The sequence below is a fragment of the Dermacentor silvarum genome, chromosome 1, assembly GCF_013339745.2.
Source record: "Dermacentor silvarum isolate Dsil-2018 chromosome 1, BIME_Dsil_1.4, whole genome shotgun sequence".
Classification (NCBI taxonomy): Eukaryota; Metazoa; Arthropoda; class Arachnida; order Ixodida; family Ixodidae; genus Dermacentor; species Dermacentor silvarum.
Genome location: NC_051154.1, coordinates 158,014,139 through 158,036,578, shown reverse-complemented (window position 1 = coordinate 158,036,578; position 22,440 = coordinate 158,014,139). Strand labels below are relative to the sequence as shown.

General features: G+C 42.0%; 1 protein-coding gene across 1 annotated transcript in view; it reads right to left on the bottom strand.

The window, feature by feature from the left end:
• The window catches only part of LOC119436281 (piezo-type mechanosensitive ion channel component 1-like), a 226,650-nt gene that overhangs the window by 173,546 nt on the left and 30,664 nt on the right, over positions 1-22,440 (bottom strand). Inside the window, 3 exon segments of the mRNA XM_037703080.2 lie at positions 8,463-8,498; positions 11,699-11,737; positions 19,988-20,113. Coding sequence (XP_037559008.1) covers positions 8,463-8,498; positions 11,699-11,737; positions 19,988-20,113 — 201 coding nt within the window.

Below are 22,440 nucleotides of genomic sequence, written 5' to 3'. Positions count from 1 at the left end.
GCGTATTCCAACTTGCACCTGCAAATTTCCTAACTTCGTCACCCCACCTAGTTTTCTGCCGTCCTCGACTGCGCTTCTCTTCTCTTGGTGTCCATTCTGCAACTCTAATGGTCCACCGGTTAACTTTCCTATCCATTACATGGCCTGCCCAGCTCCATTTTTTTCTCTTAATGTCAATTAGAATATCTGCTATACCTGTTTGCTCTCTCATCCACACTGCTCTCTTCCTGCCCCTTAAAGTTACGCCTAACGTTTTTCGTTCCATCACTCTTTGTGCGGTCATGGTTGAAGTATATGGTGGATCAAATTAGAAGGGTAATACATTCTGTAAACTTTCCATTATTTCATACAGCAAAATCAACTTTTATTGTCAGCCACCACATCTGAGATATAAAACAAACAAAAATACACAGGAAATAGCATTACACAAGCATTATGCAATGCATGCTGATGTAATCAACAACTTCCCGACACTGTCCTGACCCTGGGACCAAGCAGAAACACCTCCACTGCAGCAATTTCTACTGTGCTCAACTATACCATTCAACTATCTGACACAATCAGCACAATCTTTGCAGCTCTTGCTATCACTAACCCCAGTTACACTGCCAATCGCTGAGCACAGATTGTTACAAGTTGACATTGGTAACAGCAGACTTCACTTCCCTGACAATTCTGGTAAAATTTCATGGGACACTGCCCTGTATGGCTTATATCACAAGAGCTTTCAACGCTTCCCAATGCATTAGAGCAAGCAAGATCTTTTTCTTTCAAATGACTTTTTTGCTTACTCCTCTGCCCTCTTGTGCGAACTTCTGCAAACCTTGTGCATGTTCATTTGGGGGCAGGGGAGGGAGAACATATAAAATGTGGCACCTTCCACAGGCAGACAAGTGGCCTTCTATTGTGCTGTTTGAGTAGTCGCTTTTTGCATTTGTCAATTAGGACGAAGTGGAACATAAGACTACAATGAGCACTCTTTTTCTTCATGTACTCATTACCTTGAATATCAATGCTGCATCCATGCTACAGATGCAGCTCTGGTGCAATTTTCCCATTGTCTAGCACAGTTTAGGTTCATGCATGTACGTCAGCCAATGTTCAGTTTTTCCGTGCATGGCACTTATTAGATTGAAATAATGAAAGGCTCAGCCCAGAGACATTGTTGCCAGTGAGACCTTTTGATGGGATTGAATAAGTGAAGAATCTTATTAATCAAAGTCGAATTAATGAAGTTCCACTGCAAATGCATCCACAGCCACTAAGCCTTCAACAGACACCAATTGCCCTGCACAGTTGCAACACCACAATTCTGTTTGCAAGAACATAAGTACTAATGAACAATGCAACCATGTCACATAAGCTTTACAAAGGCCTAGAAATTCAATATCTCTCTCAGAACATTTGCCGAATTAATAATTATGGGTGTGCAAAGCCAATGATGCCTCACAGCACGTATAAACCAGAGGCTGCCAGCAATATGTATAATTATTTAGAAATATAGGCCAATCAATGCTCACAAGTGATGAAATGAGGCATATGCAGCCTGTGAATTTCACAAATGAATTGTAGTGTGCTATGCTTACAAGGAAGGTACCCCATAAGCTTGTCCTTTGCCGGTTATGTCCACTCAGCTTATTTGAATATATTGGAAGCTCAACTCTCGAATACTACAGTGCAGTTCACTTACAACAATACCATACATGATTATGTGCCAAAACAGCATACATCTATGTGATCATCACAATGTATTAAACGCAATGATAAAAATTCCTTGTTTGAAAAAGCCACTGCAGTTTTAAGAACATGCGAAGAAATGAGAGCTTCATCCCAATGCTAACAATTTAAATGATGCACTTGTCACGATAGTTTTAATGAAAACAAAGGTAACTGTTTAATCACTGGCACTAGAATGACATTTCACATTTTTTCAGTTCTTTTTTCTACATGTGCCTATCTTTCCACTACCTTAAGCTTATATTAGATTTGCTTACTCTTAAGTTCATTTAAACAAAGGCGAGAAGACATACAAGGACTAGATATGCAAGAGATCTTACATACCAGTTATCTGCCACATGCATAAATGCACAATAGTAGCTTACAATAATGGTGCATGGCTAACAGAATAGGGAGTGGGTTTAAGTTTAAGGGAACCAAGACTACATTTACTAAAACTACAAACCACCGTTAGTTGTATATGCATAAATGCAGAGTACTGGTAAATAATAACAGCTCATAACCAGTGTAGAACCATGCACTACTACATGGTAGTATATACCCGTGTTGAACCATTAAAGGAAGAACAATCTATCCAAATAAATCTAACAACCTCTGATACTCTATTTACTAAAGCAAAATCTGCCTTTTCCAAATGAAAAAAAAATTATATATATTTATTAATTATATATTATTTATATATTAATTATAAATATATATAATTATATATATTTATATATATAATTAGCAGTCAGGCTGACGTATGCAAGGATGGCTCAAGTATTAAGTAGAAGCAGCAAAATGACAACTTAGTTTATTATCACCTAACATGCACTGCGTCAAGTACAGTTTGCTGGCAAAAAAAAAAAAAAAAGCTGCACTCTGTGGTCCAACTGAGCACACTTTAGCGTCGTCGAATTCACCAGCGTTTGTTAGCAGCGAGGTTGTAGAGGGCAAGGAAAATTAACACTCGTGCTTGCAACTTGCAGACATCAAAAGCATGCAGTACCATATAAAATGTACAGCTCCACTAACCGCACAGCATTTTGCACATGTTAAGGGCCCTCTTCTCTGTTAACAAAGCCATATTAAAGGCCCAGCATCAGGATTAACTAGCTGGTGGGCACGAAGTGCCACAACACAGGCTGTTTCACATCGAACAATTTACACATTTGTTTCTTTCTCAAGTTTATTTCGGTTGCATGACTAAAAAATACCTTTGATTGTCTGCCAACATCTTGGAGACTGACAAGAGCAGAAATTTTCTCCCCCTTTTTCATCCATTTCATCACGGTTAAGTGCAATAATTATGTTTCCAATCTTTTATGATTGCATGACAATTGCACACCTGACGCATGCTCAGTTCATGTAGCAGTAGCATTGTTGAGGCAATGCGCCAGAACAGAATTTTCTGGCAAGCAGTATAGTACATCAACATGCCTGGCACTGCCTGTAACACTGATTACATGTTCTAACACACCCTTATATCAATGGAACACACATCTAAATTCTTATCTTATTTTCTTGAGCGCTGACTAGATGACAGAAGTTGTTAAGATTAGTGTACCTCGATTTTTGCTGTAGTGCATGTAAACAGTTCTAAATATCATGCTTGGATAAATCTGTCTGATCTAAGTATGGACTTATTCTTGGGAACGAAAAAAAAAGAGTGAATGTGCCTTCATGAGACACTACGCTATCTAACACTATAAACAAGAACGGGTCACAGCCTATATTATGCGCAAGTCAGGGACAGCTCTGCACCTACAATTTCTGCTGACCACAATATTTAAGTGATGTACTCCCCTTTCTGTACGATACGAGCACAAGCTATTATGTCTGATCTGGCCCCGTTGAGCTGATGACAAGTGAAACTCATCCCTACAAGAACATAATTTAACATGCCATAACATGAATCAAGAAAAAAACTGAGAAGCCCCAGCGTCACTCTTTACAAAGCCTCCCGAAATCAGCATGTCCAACCTAAGAGGCAGCTCTTTCACCTCTACTTTACTTGCCCTTTCTCAGAGTTGAGCACAGCTTCGCTGCACAGCACTGACCAAGGTCATGTCGGCCACACAAAGCAACAACCTTTCTTAGCAACCATTGGTATTTGCCCCATAAACGAGGACAACGAAGTCTAGAATGACACAACTTCCACCACACTTCTCGCGATGCATTTGTGATTGCTAGGACTTCTCGTCAGTTTCTTCCTTCCTCCATGAGGCACGATCGTTACCTCTTCTGACGACAGACAAAATGTATAGCTCAGCACGGCTATGTGAAAGCAATGATAAAATAAGCAGCAAACCCATTCAGTTAGTGAAATGAAGATAGGTAAAATCCATGAGGAAGAACACTTAATTGTTGCGACCTACCATAATAATGTGCATGATATTTCATAAGATAATGTGCCATGCTGAGCTAAATCTGCTAAGGAATGAAAGCAAGGCATGAAAAAAGGCAATAAACACAAACTACATTATACAACACTGAAGGCGTGATGACGCTCAGTGCTAGTGGCTAGTTAAATTGCGGCACTATGGGACATGATCACAAAATAAGGACAGTGCCCTTGACTGATGTAAAATAACATGCAATATGCAGAGACTGACATCGCACATGATAGTGCATGGCTTTGATACAAGCAAGTTGTGAGTACAAGAAAGCCATTTCTCCTGTAGCAGTGTTCCAAACAAAGGTGCAATAACCTTATCTTCTTTGCAACAGATTGTACGTCATTGTGCTGCAGTGGGCTTCTTCGATTATGCAGTCCCGGACTGTCCGCGAACCGTCCGCGGCTTCCGGTCTGACCAGCCCTGACAGAAGGGCACGACACAGTCAAGTGATCCAGCTATCGGGAACTGTCCGAGGTTTCACTCAAAAGCACCATAACTGAAAGTCATTCTCCTGGCTGCCACTGTCTGTTGGTTGCTACTCGTAGACAACACCACTACTCAGTGAATCCATTATCGTAGCCTCCGAGATGGTGCAGCCTCGGAGGCCACGTCGGTGACACAACCATAAAGCTTGCATAGTGGAATCGCAGCCTGAGCGCATAGAACATGCTTGGAAACCACAGTTTACGTTGCACTCTCACTCTTCACACCACTTAACTGATGGAGTTAAGCTCTCTCATTGCATGTAAAATTTAAGCAGAGTTCCCACACGAACATAGGCAAAATCGCAATTGTACCATGTCACTGTTCACGCAGAAAGCGCCCACCGATATCCTTAAAGCTTGTGAGACCATCTACAAAAGGCCCGACGTGCATTTCGGACAGAGCACATGTACACCGTCTACTCATCCTACGCGTCAAAAAGCAAGCGCTTGAACTTGGCAACAGAAGGGATGAACACATGTGAAAAGTCATCGAAGAAGCTCCGATTGTATACCATCCCAGCTGCCGGAGAGAAACTGCCATGTATGCAGTAGGATATGCTTCCTTGCACACCAGTTTCATTCACCTAAAAGGTGAAATCCACTTGTTTACTACACATATAGTAATGAGCATGACAGATTTCGCGAAATGCATCAAGCAAGCATGTGGACTTGATTGCTGTGCTTGTCTCTTAAATAAAACATTAAGACTAAAGGTGCAGAATTACTTGGCTCATGAAAAGCTTGCATGATGGCACACGAAGCACCAATGTAAAAGACGCAATAGCTAAGTGTACAATATTTGTTGTCTGAAACACGCAAAGTATTCCAAAGCATATGGCATCTTCCATAACATGGTGGCAGACACCGCGCACGTATCTTTTTCAGTCGTCGGCTGCTAGCTGTTTGTGCTTGTCCAAGCAAAAATCTGCCGACAGCTCCGACAGTCCACGGGCAGTCTGGAACTTCCGGTCCGTGAAAAAACAAATGCCCTTCTGACAACTCTCGGCCTAATGGACGGAACTTGCGAAGCTGTCCGAGCAAAATGGAATGTGTCACAGCAGTCCCAAGCAGTCTGGGACTGTCAGGGACTGAAAATCGAAGAGGCCCACTGTCTTTTCAGAAGAGACATCAGGACAGCAACACGCTACACTTAAGTCCTTATGATTATGCTTAAAGGGACACTATGAGGTATTTTAACTTTGGACGTAGATTGTGGAGCATGATTTGTAAATGAGGACAGTACAGAGCTCCAATTTATTTATACAGCGTGAAAAGAGGGCTAATTATTCCAATGACCTTAGGGAGAACTGCTGCAAAGTTATGAGTCAATAACACACATGCAGCTAGTTAATGCTATCATATTTTAACGTGATCCGGCGTCGGCGTTAAGCATCAGCGTCTGGCGGAAATAATCATCCCGAACCACATCATCACGAAATACATCATCCCGAAATACATCATGCCAAACCACCCCGACCACACAGGCCCTCCGCGTGGCGCAAGGCATTAGTGAACAAAAATTGAATTTCTCAAAGTAAAATCAGTTAGAAAAATCGTAAGCACGACTTAACCACAACCTACAGGTGTGATAGCGTCGGATTGTAATTTGAACATACGAGATAAAAGCCTGATAAGCAGCCAGGGATCTTTGAATGCTATCGCGTTCCACTCTTAAAGGTGAAGCTTAAGCGTCCTCCAATTCTGATTGTGTTTGGCTGTACTTCGGTTCTAGGCAACATTGAGGGGAATGTTGAAAACCGAGCCTTTCTAAATTTTGGACACGTGTGCGCCTCGGGGCAACAGCAAACAATTAATAAAATAATAAAGAAGGTCTTAGAGCCTTCACATCTTGGTATAAGACTGCTTAAATTGCTCCAGTAAAAATGTCTTCCCAGCAATGCATTTCTGTTTTAAAGTGAAGCACACGTTAGGGGATCAGTGTAATCTTGGTCTTTGTAAGCTGGCTTTCCCACGCCGTGTGTTGCAGTGAAGCCTACTCATAAACAAAAAATGTGATCTGAACAGAGCCCGATAACGCTATCGCGTTCCACTCGTAAAGGCAAAGCTTAAGCGTCCTCTAATTTTTTGTTGACTGCACTGAAATTCAAAACAGATGTTTCGTTACATTTTTGTAAAAACCACACGCATGTTATATTTGGACCTGTGAATGTGAAGCTTCATAAAAAAAAGCAAGAATAAAGTTATAGCACCAGTCCTCTCGATTACACACTAATCAAAAGCTTCAAGCGAATCGACCTGCGCTCCTTTTAGTCAGTCTCCTGTGGTGTACATGCGGATCCTAGATGGCATCCTAACCCCCTGTGGGGAAATGAATTCAAAACTGAATAACGGGTCCCGATCTGAAGAGGCGTACGTGCATGGGAGCCTGCATACATATGTGATAGGATGAACTAGCTTTTCAGTTGGTATCTCCAAAATTTATTCTGGGGATGTAAACAAGTCAAGCTGTTTTAAAGAAAACTTTTTTCAGCTAAAAACCTGTACTTCACAAGAATGAAAATAAACTGATTTGAATTGCCCTTCCCTATTTTTCCCCCCCTGGCATGCAGAACTAACACTCTATCTTCAATACCTGCCTGCTGTGTGCACTTGGGAGAAATTTTGCTCAAGGAAAAAGCCATGTGTAGAGTGGTCTATTCACAGGAGTCTTCTCATCCACCACTATTTTGGGGGACTTAATATTAAGCCATCTATGCAACATAATGAAGACAAGGAAATAACACCAGCACCTTGTTCAAGATTGGCTTGTATTGTTATATTACCCAGGGTGGTGGAAGTACAAACAGGATTTTTACAAACCACATTAAAAAAAAAAAACATGTCTTAATGAGCATAAAACTAGCAAGGCATGGTGTAGAAAGCCTGCATGTAAATTTTTGAAAGAGAATAAATCAAGTATAAAATCATGTTTAGTATCCCTTTAAGCACACCATGCTTAAATTGGCTTTGAAGCCAGTTTTATAAGAACACACAAAATGCCTATTACCTAAATATTAGAAGCATCAAGAATAGAAGACAGTAGCGGAAATGTTCAGGAGAATGAAAAATAAAAGACATGCAGCCATAACAGAGATGTTAGAGTTAGCAGAGATGTAATGAGAGTTAGTTCACATGCACACTTAAAGCAGTCATGAGAGCACAGGTGAAGGCATGAGCAGGCACAGCCCATGCAACACATAAGCCTCAGTCACAGGCCCACAGCAATGTGGTGTAGCAAGGCAATAAGCAAGGCAACTGTTAGGTGCAAAATGTGGTTGTAGCACATACCTTGCAGTGTTATTCATGTTAACAATAAAAAAAAACAGTAAAAAAGCATCAACAGATACCAAATGGCAATGCAAATATAGATTGCATACCAACGCAAATTTCATTCAAACAAATTAGATCAATGATCTTGCAAAAAGGGTACACATATGTAGAAAGTACTTGCCATCAGACCACCACATCTGTCAGCCTAAGAGCAGAGTAAACCAAGTACATAACCCACAATTGACAATCACAAAAAAATTCAAGTGAACAAAAAGGTACCAACCATGGTTTATATCCTAACTTTCTTGCATCATTGCACAACAAACAGTAACAAGAATAATGGTGCATAAAGAGCGCACTTTAACAAAAATGCTAGAAACCCAAATCGAACTGAGCAACAATATTAAGTTATTCCATTCTGCTTAGGTGCTGTATGTTCCACAAAGTCAAGTCATAAACAAAACTAGCTTTCCTTGAGAGTCCCTGTCTGCTCCAAGACCCTGAGCTCTGCTTCAAAGGTGACAGATATGACAGCCCTGGCAAGAAGCTTCCAAAAGGGAGAAATGGCGATGCAGTCAGCTTCACTACGTACTGGGGCCTTCTGGATGGCATCTTCATCTACACCGGCCTATCCACGCAGGCCAATGAAAAGAGGAGGAAACGGCATGCCCAACAGCACAGAGGGGAGAAAAAAAAGAGCAAAAAATGGGGGAGAGAAAAGATAACAGCATTAAGAGCAGAACGACAAGCATCAATGATTGGTACAAAAACACCAAAATAATGCGATCAAAAGCAAAATTATAGCCATTGAACGCAGGTTGCAAGTAATGGTTTTCTCAAGGAAGCAAAAGTCAAATAATGCCATGCAGTTACACATCCTCAATGATAATGCATCACCCTTACAACTTTTTGCAAAACTGATGGTACTGACTATCAGCTGGACAGAAGTTCTGAGCTTCTTGAATATTTTAACCACAGATGAAATGCACACCATCTTAATAATGGAAGAGCTAAAAAATGGCCACATGGCAAAACTATGTTCACAGAAAAGTGATGTACCTAAAAAAAGCCTGCGAGACCCTTGCTAACATTTTTTTTTTTTTTTTTTCAGCCCAACCTAGTAATCCAGCTCTAATAGCGAGCTATGAGGCACCTCACCTGCTTGATAATCAGTGTAGCAGGAAACTGTTTATAAATGATACACATGTTCTAAGCTCTATGCACTATCTCACAAGCAGTTTGCAGTGGTTCTAAAGCTGAATAGAATGCACAGACAAACTCCTAGTGTACTGGAATGCACAATAGGCTCCTTTTAGGACAAACTCTACTAAATCAAATTCTGTGCTCAGCCAAACAGTCTGGGGACCTCTGTTTAGTTCTCATTTGGGCATCCTTGTTTTGTTCTCATAAATTCAGTTAACCTAAGGTTACCTTCTAATATGGCGACAAAATTTTGAAGCCCCATCATACTCATCTTAAAAGACAGTAGCTCATCTGTGACAGTGGCACAGTGGCAGTGGTGTTATGCTTCTGAGCATGGTCACGAGATTTAGCCCTGGCCATGGTGGACACATTCAGACATGGGAGAGTGCAAAAATGGCTGCGTACTTTGATTTTGAAAAACTAATTCTATCCACCAAAATAATTAGCTGGCAGCTTCTGTAGTTAACCGACAGCTTCTATGGTACATGTGCAGCAGGCAGCGAGCATAGCAGATGATGCAGGGGTGCACCAGCGTCATGATGCAAGCAAAGTACCTATTCTCACTAGTCACGCAATGTTCATGTGCTACAATACTGAGCCAGGCGCTTCCGTGTTCCCACTAAGTGGGATTGAGAGAGTACATGAGTAAGTTGCTGCTGACAGTGAGCATTAAGTATTATTACAATTTAAGCTATACCATTCATAAACATCAGATGCTCACTGTAGACATGGTAACAAAATCTGCTACGAGGCCTTTAGTAAATGCAAAGTGGGCTGCATACGATGCTGCACACCTGAATAAATGCACTCTGGACCAACTCAGCTGAATCTAGGGTACTGTTCCAGCTAATTATGCTTACTACATCTGGATGTTGCATCTTAATTTTCCAGCAGCCTTTCTAGCCAAAACGCAGCAAGCCTCCCCACAAGATTTTAAGCAGCCTTTTTGACCGGACGTTCAACATCTGCTTAGGTGCGTCCTATTTTTGATCCACACAATGCGTGACATGAGCTCCTCTTTCAGAATACTTACACTTAGCATCCATGCACTTGACTGTTCCAATAATGGACACATTTAAAATGTGTCCCGTATATCTTGAAACGCTTCCAATTGAAATAATGCTGTAAGTCTGGCAAATTGTTTTAGTAAAACGAGTATGAAGGTAGATGGTTGGGTATTTTGCTTGGTAAAAGTATGTCACTGTATGTAGTAGCGGGTTCACTTCTTTTATTGTTTTTCACAATGTGTTGCGCCAGTCATAATTTTCGAGTGGCTGGATAGGTGCTTTTCAAGCCTGGTAGACATGAAATAGTTGATGTTCATATATCTGGCATTCCTGCAGTCAGTTTTTGCATGGAGTCCACATTATGTAAACTTGACAAAGCTCACTAAAGAACTTAAAACTTAATCTATTCTGCAGATGTAGGCTTTTTACGATTCTGAAGATGTAATAAATGCGGTGAAAGTAAGTTTTCAATCAACACAACTAATTGGCATCTGAAAGGATTAATTATAGTGTGGTTATGGCATGTAAAACCTCACAATTTAATTTTTAGTTTTTTATAGAATGTAGTAGCAGAAACAGCAACAAATAAATCTAAGGTAAAGCTCATGCTATCTCTGCCATAATCATACTGTGGCACAAAACTTAATCGAAGATATATACCCTCAAACATATATCTTGAATCTATTAGCTGTTAACCAAGAAGCAGCAGCACCATCAGAATGCCCGGCAAAGCTAATAGAAAGCTGACCAGGTTGCTACTCAATTCAAAGGAACTGAGACCTAATATTTACGGTGCCTTTTTTTCTTCTTTTTTGCTGCAATGGAAAGCTTACTCTCTAGAGTGTCTGATCCTGCAACAGTTACTATTTATAAGAATTTTTTTATCTGTATTCACAATTGTGTTTATGAAGACCTGGGAGGGAACAATGATAACAGAGCCCGATATCGATAGTAACGCTGACATGATAAAGGTGCCGACTAGTGCGGACCCAGCAGTAGAAAACTAATCAAGGTGATTCTCATGTGACTCGTGATTTTATAACTGAATTGTTTATACGCTAATATATACACATCTTTGCTACTTCCTGCAAACTGTTTCTTGTGCTCCAGTAATTTCCAAGCCAAGTTTTGTCTGAAGTTCTCTTCTGGCAAATCTGACTCCTTTATGGCAAAGTGAGTTGATGGCATTTTCGATGTTACAAAGACCAGAGAACACTGGGATGAGGGGGGCTTGCAAACTCGCACGCATACAATATAATTTGTGTGCAATGCAATAAGAAACACCACTGTACTACCATTCCACTCATTGGCACGAAGGCAGCGCCATTTGTAAATGTGAACTTCTTTTATCACTACACACTGAAAAGAATGAAAATGCGTAGAAAATACAATGAACATTTTTTAAACAAAAAGCATGATGCACTTGACAGCTCATTTACACCACTTTATGACCATGTGGGGGGCTCCAATTTAAGTAGCACCAATGTTTTGCAGCTAAGTGTTGTTGCATGCAGTCTTATGTGACCTTACGAGCCAATTTAAAAACAAGTTTTCCCTTTAAACTGCAAACATCCTAGACAATGTTATGAATATAAGGTAGTGTATTCTTTTCACTTACACCATAATCACGTGACATGCATTGGTCAGTTGTCAGTTCCTTCAAGAACATGCAAAGAAATGTTTAGAAGAAATTATAATAATGAGAATGATACAACTTCAGCTTGAATATTGTTTCTGCACCATGCATTCTCTGTAGTACTAAAGTGATGTCCCTAAGAGCAACTGCAGATAATTAAGAGCCATAACACATTAGAGAAAAGTTAGATAATTAAAAATAAGCAGGCATGTCTCATCTGCCTAAGACTACGGATAATATTGGCAAATTGCAGGCCGCGTGAACAACCAGGACAAAGAGGAATCCCACAGGATGAGTGCTGAACTTCCCATTTTATAGCAGAGAAATGCCTAAGATGATTCTATCTTTGACATTATATGTCGTGACGCTCACACTAACCCACTATACAAAAGGGAGAGAGAGAGAGAGAGAGACAGACAGTTTCACCCGAAGGGCAGAGCAATGAGAAATAAAAGCAAGGTTTAGTGCTGTGCTCGAGTTCCTTGGACAGTGTTCTACCAATACACAGAAGCGAACATGTTGGTGCAACACAGCACATTGGGGAAACTGCTGCTGCACAGCAAAAAGAATTGCCTCACCAGAAATTGTGCCCTGCAGCTACCAGGTGTGTGAGATAAGGAGTGCCACCAGCAGCACAGTAGGCAATGCACATCGATGATGCACGAGATGAGATTTACAAAAAAAAAAACTGCTACCATTTATCAATATGCCCAATAAAAGGATTAGACAGGTTAAGCTGCATGATGCTTACTTTCCATTTTACTCAGACCCTAACTAGTGTTCCAGATGGACGGCACACAAGCGCTCAGCAGGAACTAATTGGCCAGAGTGTGATGGTGTGTCCACTCACCTTTGCCATTTTTTGCAGCCTAACGCACTGCGTGTCACTCGTGTGTCTGAAAACTTTCTAGCTTCCTGCGCATAGGCTGCAGATGTGCTGTCGATACCAGGACAGCACAGGGGCAAAGAGGGCACTGACAGCATGAATGTCCCTCAATTGACTGCATAATTGCTATTGCAATAAAACTTAAAGACATGACATCACATGTTAACACCAACATCCTACCACTTCAATACAGGTACATGGATGCAAACAAGCACATGCCTAGTTGCCATAAAGAAAACGTATTTCAATTTCCAAAAAGCAAATTGAAGCCCGATTGATGCACTTGACCCATCTTAATACACCACCACCATACATACACATACACCACAGCATTTGTAGAAGAACTAAACTGCATTCAGTGCTTCACTTTGCAGACCATGTGTCCTGAGGCTATTCTATCTGCATGCACTCAATCTAAGGCATCAGTCCAAGCCTTCTTACAAACATACAACAATGATGTTATGCTTCCAGGTGACCTTCAAGTGGTGTGATAGAGCATACACATACAAAAAAATACAACATTGATGTTATGCTTCAAGGCAACCTTCATGCGGTATGACAGAACATGCACATACAAAATGTATGTTACTTTCTTCAGTCTGTCTTCGGTTTCTCACTGCAGTTCTCTTCCAAGCGACGTTTCAAGCATCTAAGAATTTTATCTGCAACAGGACAAGCCCATGTATTGGGGTACCCAACATTTGTAAGCCTTTAACTCTTTTCGTACCACGCCCATTGGGCATCGTTAGCCCACTATCGATGGCTTGAAACGCCACTTTCGAGACCTTCCGCGCCTGCTCACGCACACTGTGCTATCGGACGTGAAGGAAGAGAACTACATTTGAGTTTTCCAAGCAGTTAGCTTTTTTCCCGTGAGGTGGTGATTTTTTTAACACACTCCGAAGTTTCGCAATCGTCAAAGCAGAAAGCAAAAACGGCCGCCTACTATTGATGGTTTGAAATGCTGCTTTCAAGACCTTCCATGGGGCTCACTGACACACTGCACTATCGGACGTGAATGAGGAGAACTATATTTTTGTTTTCTAAGCAGTTCACACTTTTCCCGCTTGGCAGTGATTTTTAAACTCGCTCCGAAGTTTCGTAATCGTCAAAGCAGAATGCAAAAATTTCTGGCTCCAGAAGCGGTGCGCGCACTTTTGGGAGATAGCAGATCTCGCGATTCCGCTGCCTCTGCGGCTGATCTTATCGATGCATCGAGCAGCAGCGAGTCGGAGGACGCTTTGTCGGAGGACTTTGAGTATGAAAGCAACGACGAAGTAAACCAGCCCAGAACATCGGCGGCTGCAGCTCGGCCTGCCCAACTATAGTGCTTGCAGTTAAATTTTTGTAGCGGAATACCTGTTCATTGAAAAATTGATTTTTTTAGAGATAGTGCCTATTAGACGGCAATACATTTTAGATATCTATTTATTGATATGCATATGTATGTATTTGTATTTTTTTTCTTAGAAGATACAAGCGTGAGTTTACAAACTTTGTTCAATTTTATCCCACAATCTTGATTTTGGCAATTTATATCTTTTTTTACGACATAAATCTTGTTAATAAAACTTTTATGCGTGAAAAGGGCATTCATTCTGCTTTTTGTTTATGTACAGTATAGACCACTTATAACGTAACCGCTTATAGTGCAGGACCGGATATAGTACGGTCTTTTCAGACTCCCGTTAATTTTCCCATAGCACTCCATGTATCCGCATACCGCTTACAGTGCAGCCGCGTGAGACGAAATACCGGTTATAATGCGGCTTCCGCAGAAAAATCTGGCCGACAAGGGCGGCAGCGAGCACGTTTCTCAACGAGGTGCGCGCTCCCGGCCGGCGTATGCATATATTATTCAATGCAATCAAACTATCATTAATTCGGACTTATTTGACCGCACATCGGTTAATTCGGACTATTTTCGGAGCTCGGGGAGCGAGGAGCGCCGCAAATGTGTGACACAAAAGAGCAAGAACGGCGCTAGCGTCCAACCGAAACGAAGCGACAGAGTCTGCATCGCCACAGCCATCAGTTGAACTCGTGCGTGAATGACAGCAACGCCGGAACGTTTCGAGCCTATTTGTGTCTTTAAAGCCTGTAATCTTGCATTAACTGCTGCGCATAACACCGCGTTGGCCGCGGGCTTTCGTAACTGCGTAGTCGTCATCCGCGATCGTGTCGATAGCGGCCGCGGTTTTCTCTGGAGCAGTTGCGGCGAACAGTAGTTTCGTTTTTACTCAGTACGCGCATCGGTCGCGTGCCTAAACTGCGTAGTCGCAATCGATGATCGCATAGATAGCGACCGCGGTTTCGACTGCAGTTGTTGCAGCGAATGGTAGTTAATTCGTCCAGACTTGGTGCGTGCGTCGGGCACGTGCCTTCAGCACCGCAAAGTCGCCGTTCATAATCGCGTCGATAGCGGTCACGGTTTTTTCCGCAGCGGTTGCGGCAAACAGTTGTTTCGTTTTGACTCGGTGCAAAGCTATCGAACTTGAACAGCACCGGCTACATCGCGATTATGTTTTATATTGACACTTCAACCGAATTTCTGCCGTCGGCGTCGTCGTCGCCGTGAGGTTCCCTATAGATAAAATCTTCGCTGCGCGCCGTATGCCCGAGCGGAAGCGTGCGGGGACACGCGCTATCACGGAGAGCGAACGCACTCAATCTCCCACGCGCAAGCAAGGAAGCGGGAAGCCAGCGCCGGAGGGAGCGGGAGGGGGGGGGGGCGCACTTCTACTCTGCCAACAACCGCGTTCATCGCTCGCCCGCACCGTCTCTTATCTCCACACGGCTCTGACCTTTATGCGCCGTGCATTCACCGCTCAGTTTCCGTTGAAGTGATAGACCGCACGTACCTTCGCCCGCTGCGGCGTATGGGCTTGCTGCCAGCGTTTTGACAGTCGTTGTCTGCAGTCATTCAGTGTGATCTATTCATGTTTGTGCGCACTCATACCACGCTTGTTCATTCAGTTAGTAATAGTCAGGCCACATTTTCCAACGCACGCTACACATGCAATGCTGCCCGGATCGGCAGTGCAGCGCTACAGGTGTGTCCCTTCGCATGCGCTGCCCACGGGAAGCGCTTATCATCAACACCACCGTTTCACACGCGCCTTCTCGTGGTCATCGAGTCTCTCTTCATGTCGGTCTACTTACGGCGCAGCACACCTGCTTACTTAATCAGCTCATGTTTACTACAATTCATATTGCTACCAAAGCCGCTCACCTTACTTCGTATGACATTGCTGTGTTGCTATCGCATTCATTGCTTCGCCCTTAGGGCGAAACTGTGACATTTTTTTGCCAGCTCACTGGCAAAAACGTAATCACAATGTGCGCGCGATAGTACAAAGCGTGTCTACATGCTTGGTCTACATGTTTTGCATACGTGCAGGGCTTGAAAATCGTTGTTTTGGTTATAGTGCGGTACCGCTTATAGTGCAGATATTCGTGACTCCGGCGACTTACATTATAGGCGGTCTACACTGTATTACATAAAATATTGAGCGGAGTAGTTCCTTCAGAAAACAAAACCTGGTGTCACCTACAAAAAACACCTATTATCCCCATGGTAGGGAAAGAGTTAAGCAGCATGATACGCGTTATAAAGTGTGGCATATTCCCACTTAGCAATGCAATGCAATGCAATGCAATGCAATGCAATGCCTTGACTGCAGTTTCAGACCCATTTGTAATGATGCTTTTATGCTGTTCCAGCCAAGCGATCAACATGTGCGAACTGGTTGAAGGCCATCATATTAAAAAAAAAAAGAAAAGATAGGCCAAAGCGTTCCTGAGTCTTTGATCTTTCTTTTGTAAAATGGAATAGCTCTTTTTGGTCAAGGCTAGACATGTGCTTGTTTGCATCCATGTATCAGCAGTGAAGCAGTGTGGTATTGATGTCAACCTGTCATGTCAGTCTTAAGTTGTTTCATTGGCTCTGCCAGTTTACTTTGTTTTGCGACATATTCATAGTGGGTTGTGTATGCATCATGAGCATTAACTGCTCACTTTTCGCAATAAAATTTGGTTGAAGTAACTTGAGTGCTCATTTTTTGGAATCCTTTCTCTGCACTTAATCATAAATCAACAGCTTGCCCGATGTTCCAATTATTATATTTAAAATGACTAGATCCTTATCAGAATTTCTGCTGGGTTTATACAACAGTTATAAGTTATGCTTAGACATGAGAAATCTATAACAGCTCCCAGGTGCAATATGTGAACCAAATGCGATGACACTCTATAGGGAAGCAGTGCTATGCTTATTATGCATGAAAACTAATACCATAAATTCTATTAAATTGCTCAACATACTTCGATCTGTGCTACGTGTCCTACTTATTTCTGGTCCGCAATGTACTACGTGACAGAAAAATATGAGCCATGGCTAAGATGCATGTTAGTACTAACACTTCCACCACGTATGTGGCACAACTTTACTGCCCCTGTAATGACTTTAAGCCTCATTAATTGCGATTCATCTTAACAGAGCCACAAGTGCTGCTTTGACAAACATTTCAAAGACCGAGGCTCACAGCAGACACAAGATCACGAATGCGTAATGGAGATATGAAGGGACGCCAATAAGAAAGTGGAACATGCAAAAATGGCTAACTGCAGCCTAATTAAATGGCAAGTTTTGCTGGCTGGTTGAACAGCGCAGTACAAGTAATATGCAAAAACAACAAAAAAGCAGACATCTATACAGCGTCACCGTATGTGTATGCCTTCTTATTTACATTTTTTAAAACTATGTTTAGGAAAGCTGTAGCTCAGTGATGATAGACTATCTTAACTGCCACACTGTAGTAAGGCATTTAATATTGCTATGCAATAATGACTTACAGTTAAGTTGACAGGTTTTTTAGAAATTAGGCGCTTAGATGTACGTGAAGACCACCACTACAGTAAGGTTATGCACCCAGGGGGACACAGAATGAGGTGGTAATTATTGATGTCGGTGGCTTATTTAACTAAAATTGAATAATTAACTTTTCAGTGGCTGCAGTAAGCAGGCATGTTTATACTGAAAAGTTAGACGCAATCGTGTTTCTACACAGTTTCATTTGGCAGAATTATTCTAGCGCATCCGTACTCCGAGATATCGAACTGCGAAGTTTAATTGCCGTTCGCAAGATTACGCATGCAAGACAGTGAGGACTGGCGCAAAGCTCCTCCCTTTTGTGACTCTGCTGTTGCGTGCGGCGTTCGCGCTGTCATATCTTGATTTCGCCAGCCGAGAGGGGAAGGGGGACAGCTATCATCTTTGCCAATGCCTCCGCCTTGTTGTCAGACTGAACCGCACACGCAACAGCCGCGTCATATCAGAGAGGAGCTTTGCGCTGATCCCAACTCTCTTGCATGCCTAATCATGTGAACGACAATTAAAATTTGGAGTCTGATATCTCGGAGCACAGACACGCTAGAAGAATTCTAGAAGAACCAATACTGTATAGAAACACGACTGCTTCTAACTTTTCAATACAAACATGCCTGCTTACTGCAGCCACTAAAAAGTTAATTACAGTATAGACAACTTATACTGTTTCTGTTTATAGTGCAGAACTGGCTACAACGCGGCCTTTTCCGACTCCCGTTTACCCTCCCATAGAACTCCATGTATACGCATACCGCTTACAGTGCAGCCGCGTGAAACGAAATACCGGTTATAATGTGGCTTCCGCAGAAAAATCTTGCCGACAAGGGTGGCAGCGAGCACGTTTCTCAACGAGGTGCACGCTCCCGGCCGGCGTATGCATATATTATTCAATGCAATCAAACTATCATTAATTCGGACTTATTTGGCCGCACATCGGTTAACTCGGACTATTTTCGGAGCTCGGGGAGCGAGGAGCGCCGCAAATGTGCGACACAAAAGAGCAAGAATGGCGCTAGCGTCCAACCGAAACAAAGCGGCGGAGTCCGCATCGCCACAGCCATCAGTTGAACTCGTGCGTGAATGACAGCAACGCCGGAACGTTTCGAGCCTATTTGTGTCTTTAAAGCCTGTATTCTTGCTTTTACCGCTGCGCATAACACCGCGTTGGCCGCGGGCTTTCGTAACTGCGTAGTCGTCATCCACGATCGCGTCGATAGCGGCTGCGGTTTTCTCCGCGGCGGTTGCGGCGAACGGTAGTTTCTTTTTCACTCGATACGCGCATCGGCCGCGTGCCAAAAAAAACTGCGTAGTCGCCATCGATGATCGCATAGATAGCGACCGCGGTTTCGACTGCAGTTGCAGCGAACGGTATTTAATTCGTCCAGACTTGGTGCGTGCGTCGGGCGCGTGCCTTCAGCACCGCAAAGTCACCGTTCATAATCGCGTCGATAGCGGTCACAGTTTTTTCCGCAGCGGTTGCGGTAAATAGTTGTTTCTTTTTGACTCGGTGCAAAGCTGTCGAGCTTGAAGAGCACCGGCTACATCGCGATTATGTTTTCGCCAGCTCACTGGCGAAAACGTAATCGTGATGTGCGCGCGATAGTACAAAGAGTGTCTACATGTTTGGTCTACATGTTTTGCATACGTGCAGGGCTTGAAAATCGTTGTTTTGGTTATAGTGCGGTACCGCTTATAGTTCAGATATTCGTGACTCTGGCGACTTACGTTATAAGCGGTCTACACTGTATTCAATTTTAGTTAATTAAGCCACTGACGTCAATAATTACCACCCCATTCTGTGTTCCCCTGGGCGCATAACCTTACTGTAGTGGTGGTCTTCCCGTACATCTAAGCGCCTAATTTTTTTACAACCTGTCGACTTAACTTTGATCACCCTGTATACACTAATACATTCCAACAAAGCTGACCTGAGGCAATAGTACTTCCATTATCATTCCTACTATGCAGTGCTTTACTGCATGCCTTCATTCTGAAACATGTATCTGAAATGAAATTTTTGACAAGCTTTACACAGCATATAGTTAAAGCTTGTGCCTTACTGATGTATAAAGCCATACAGGGGTGCTACTTATGTTAGACACCTAACACAGTGCAATCCATTGCAAATCTAAAAGCCAGAACTCAAAATAAACAATAATCAATGGTACCAAGGACAAGAACACTAAAATACTAAAATTAAAAGAAACAGCACAAAATGGCAATGTTGCAGAACAAACAGATAAGGTCACATTGACTTCACTTCATTTTAAGTACTCCTCTTTGTACAGAATTATTTTGCCAGTGAAATATACATTTATGTAATGATGATTAATCTTTGTTTGATTACCTCCAATTTGGCTCGTTACCCTCCAACAATACCTCCAAGCTGTAAAACACTAGTGCAAATATGCATGTTCTGCAACATTACGATCTGCATGTAAACAGACGCTAAGGTAAATAAACTAAAAGGAAGCAAGAGCAACACAGTAAAAGTTACCCCGCTTTCTTTTCTGTTCCTTCGAGAGAAGGAGATTGCTGATCGCTGTGAACTGCGTTTTGAGTCTTGGCGAGGAACGTGGCTTCCAACACCACTTGTGGTTACCAAGCTGGGAGATTCGTGAGACTATGAGTAAGAGATATAAAGAGAGAAAAAATCTTGTCAACATTTGCTACTGAGCTGCTGAAAAATTATCAGAAGTAAAAAAAAAGCAGTGCTTCGTTATTAGTGCTTCGTTATCAGGAAGCATTAGTTGAAGGGTGTTTCGCCATACAAGCATTCTCATAATGCCCCAATTTTCCAAACCTGCTTTGGCACAAATTCTCTGGCAATCAAGTACTCCGCTTTTTTTTTTTTTTTTAAGAGGGGAATTTGTTGTCTCCTTTGTTTAGCAACCCACTGCAATAGCAACCCATTGTTTTAATCAAGTGATAACTTTCAAAACAAAGCTCGTTGGCCTGTAAAACTGTTTCCCAACCAAGCACTCGTTTTCATACACATATTTCACAATTATTTCAAGAGCAGCACAGGAGTCCATTAAGCTTATTCCCCTTTTAATTAGTTATAGCTAAGAGGAATGAATTGTTGGGCTAGTTGGTCTTGCATTGCTGATGAGGAAAATTAGCAGAAACAAAAGGACAAATCACACGGGAAGAAACACCAAAGATAAGCGCTACTTGACAAATGGCTTGTCTTCGTCGTTACTTCCCGTGTGAGTTCTCTTTTTGTTTGCGCTAATTTTACTAATCAGCAATACAGATAAGAAGGATTGCAGGTGCTTGTTCTAAAGGCTACAAACTGGTTACAGCAGTGAGAAGAAAGAGGGGCACAGGGGCACAAACTCTTGAATGGGAACGACACTTTTTACTGCACTGTGGCAAAACAGATTACAACAACATAAATTTCCCTGGTTAGTGCTCAGAGAGAAAAAAAGAGTACAAGAAAGCAGTGCCCATTCTGGCTATGCTGCACTTTCCAGCAAGAAACATGTGAAGCTAATAGACAGTGGAGCCAAGGAAGACATGGGGAAATTAACGTTTCTTATGAACTGTAGAATTAATTGTATATGAAAATTAAACTTCTAATCAACTTCATATTATTAAAAATTTAAAGGGAGATGAAATTGAAAGAAAAGAAATTTGCTGCAGGTAGAAGCCAACCCACAACCTCTGCATGATGCGTCACATCATCAATCTGCAAGTCTGCGCTCATTTTCCAAACTGCCTGTGATAACATGGCAAATGATATACAGCATATGCTTGAATAGACTTGCAGGTTGTGTCCCTGACTACAATACAGTATCTGTCAGTGCGTTGAGATTTTGAACAATTAAAATTTCTCAATTCTATCAGAAACTCTTCGGCTCTCGAATAATGAGTAATTATGTACTGCTACTTCATCTTCCACATGCAGTCACCCCGACGTTAAAGGGGCCCTGAAACACTTTTTGAACATAGTAAGAAAACATTGCCAATTTGTCGTAGACTGCTGTGAACATGTGAGCCCGATATTACTGCAATGCATGCACCAAGGAATTTACAGTCTCGTGTCAAAACCAGCGAACTTGCTCTCGCATTGGCAATGTCGTCATCGAAAGCTGATCGAAAGCAGTTGGCCGACCAACACTATTGGTTAATTTCGTGATCGCAAGAACATTTTCAGTAGTACATAATTGCTAATTTTTAGTTTAATAAATGAAATATATAAGTCTACGATCTCAAAAAGACCCAAAATTATTTAATCTTTGCACTACACATAGCTGCGTCAGCTGCACGTGGCCTCTGAGATGGAAGTGGTGTGCTGCGTAGTGTAGTCTACCGCGGCGGCCACAGAGTGCCACGACAAGCCCTTTCGCCGCCGCGACACTCAACTTTTGGCTGGGGCTTTGCTCTCTTGGCTTCTCCACTGTGTAGTTTCCAGCGCGGTAGTGGAGACGAAAAGAGGGAGAAAGCCGGATAGCAGTGCAATAACTCCACTTATAGTTAATGGATTAGAAAAATTTTCATGGCCCGAGATTTGCGAGACGACGTCCTTTAATAGTGAGGCCATTCTATGATTAATTAGAAATTGTTTCAGAGCGTACCAAAACATTTAAATACACTTTCTCTCCTCGAACAATTGAAAGATGAAATGCTTTATCTGGTACTATCCATTCATTACTCGTTAATATGTTTTTTGATGTTCTAACAAATCATTAATTTTTTTTTTCTGTGCAAGTACTTTTCCACAATCAACTTGCACCTATGCTATTAGTGCCTTACTGGTGTCGCTCCTGTTTTAGTTAATTTTTGTACTCTTGACCTTGATTTTATTTTGTCTTTTTTTTTCAGTTATTTATTACTGCCTTTGTTTCCTTTGTTAACTGCTGACTGCTTTCTGTTGGCCATTTTCCTGTATGTGTAGTTACAACAGCTATTTAATTTTCCTTCGTTTCGTATGGTATTGTTTTACTG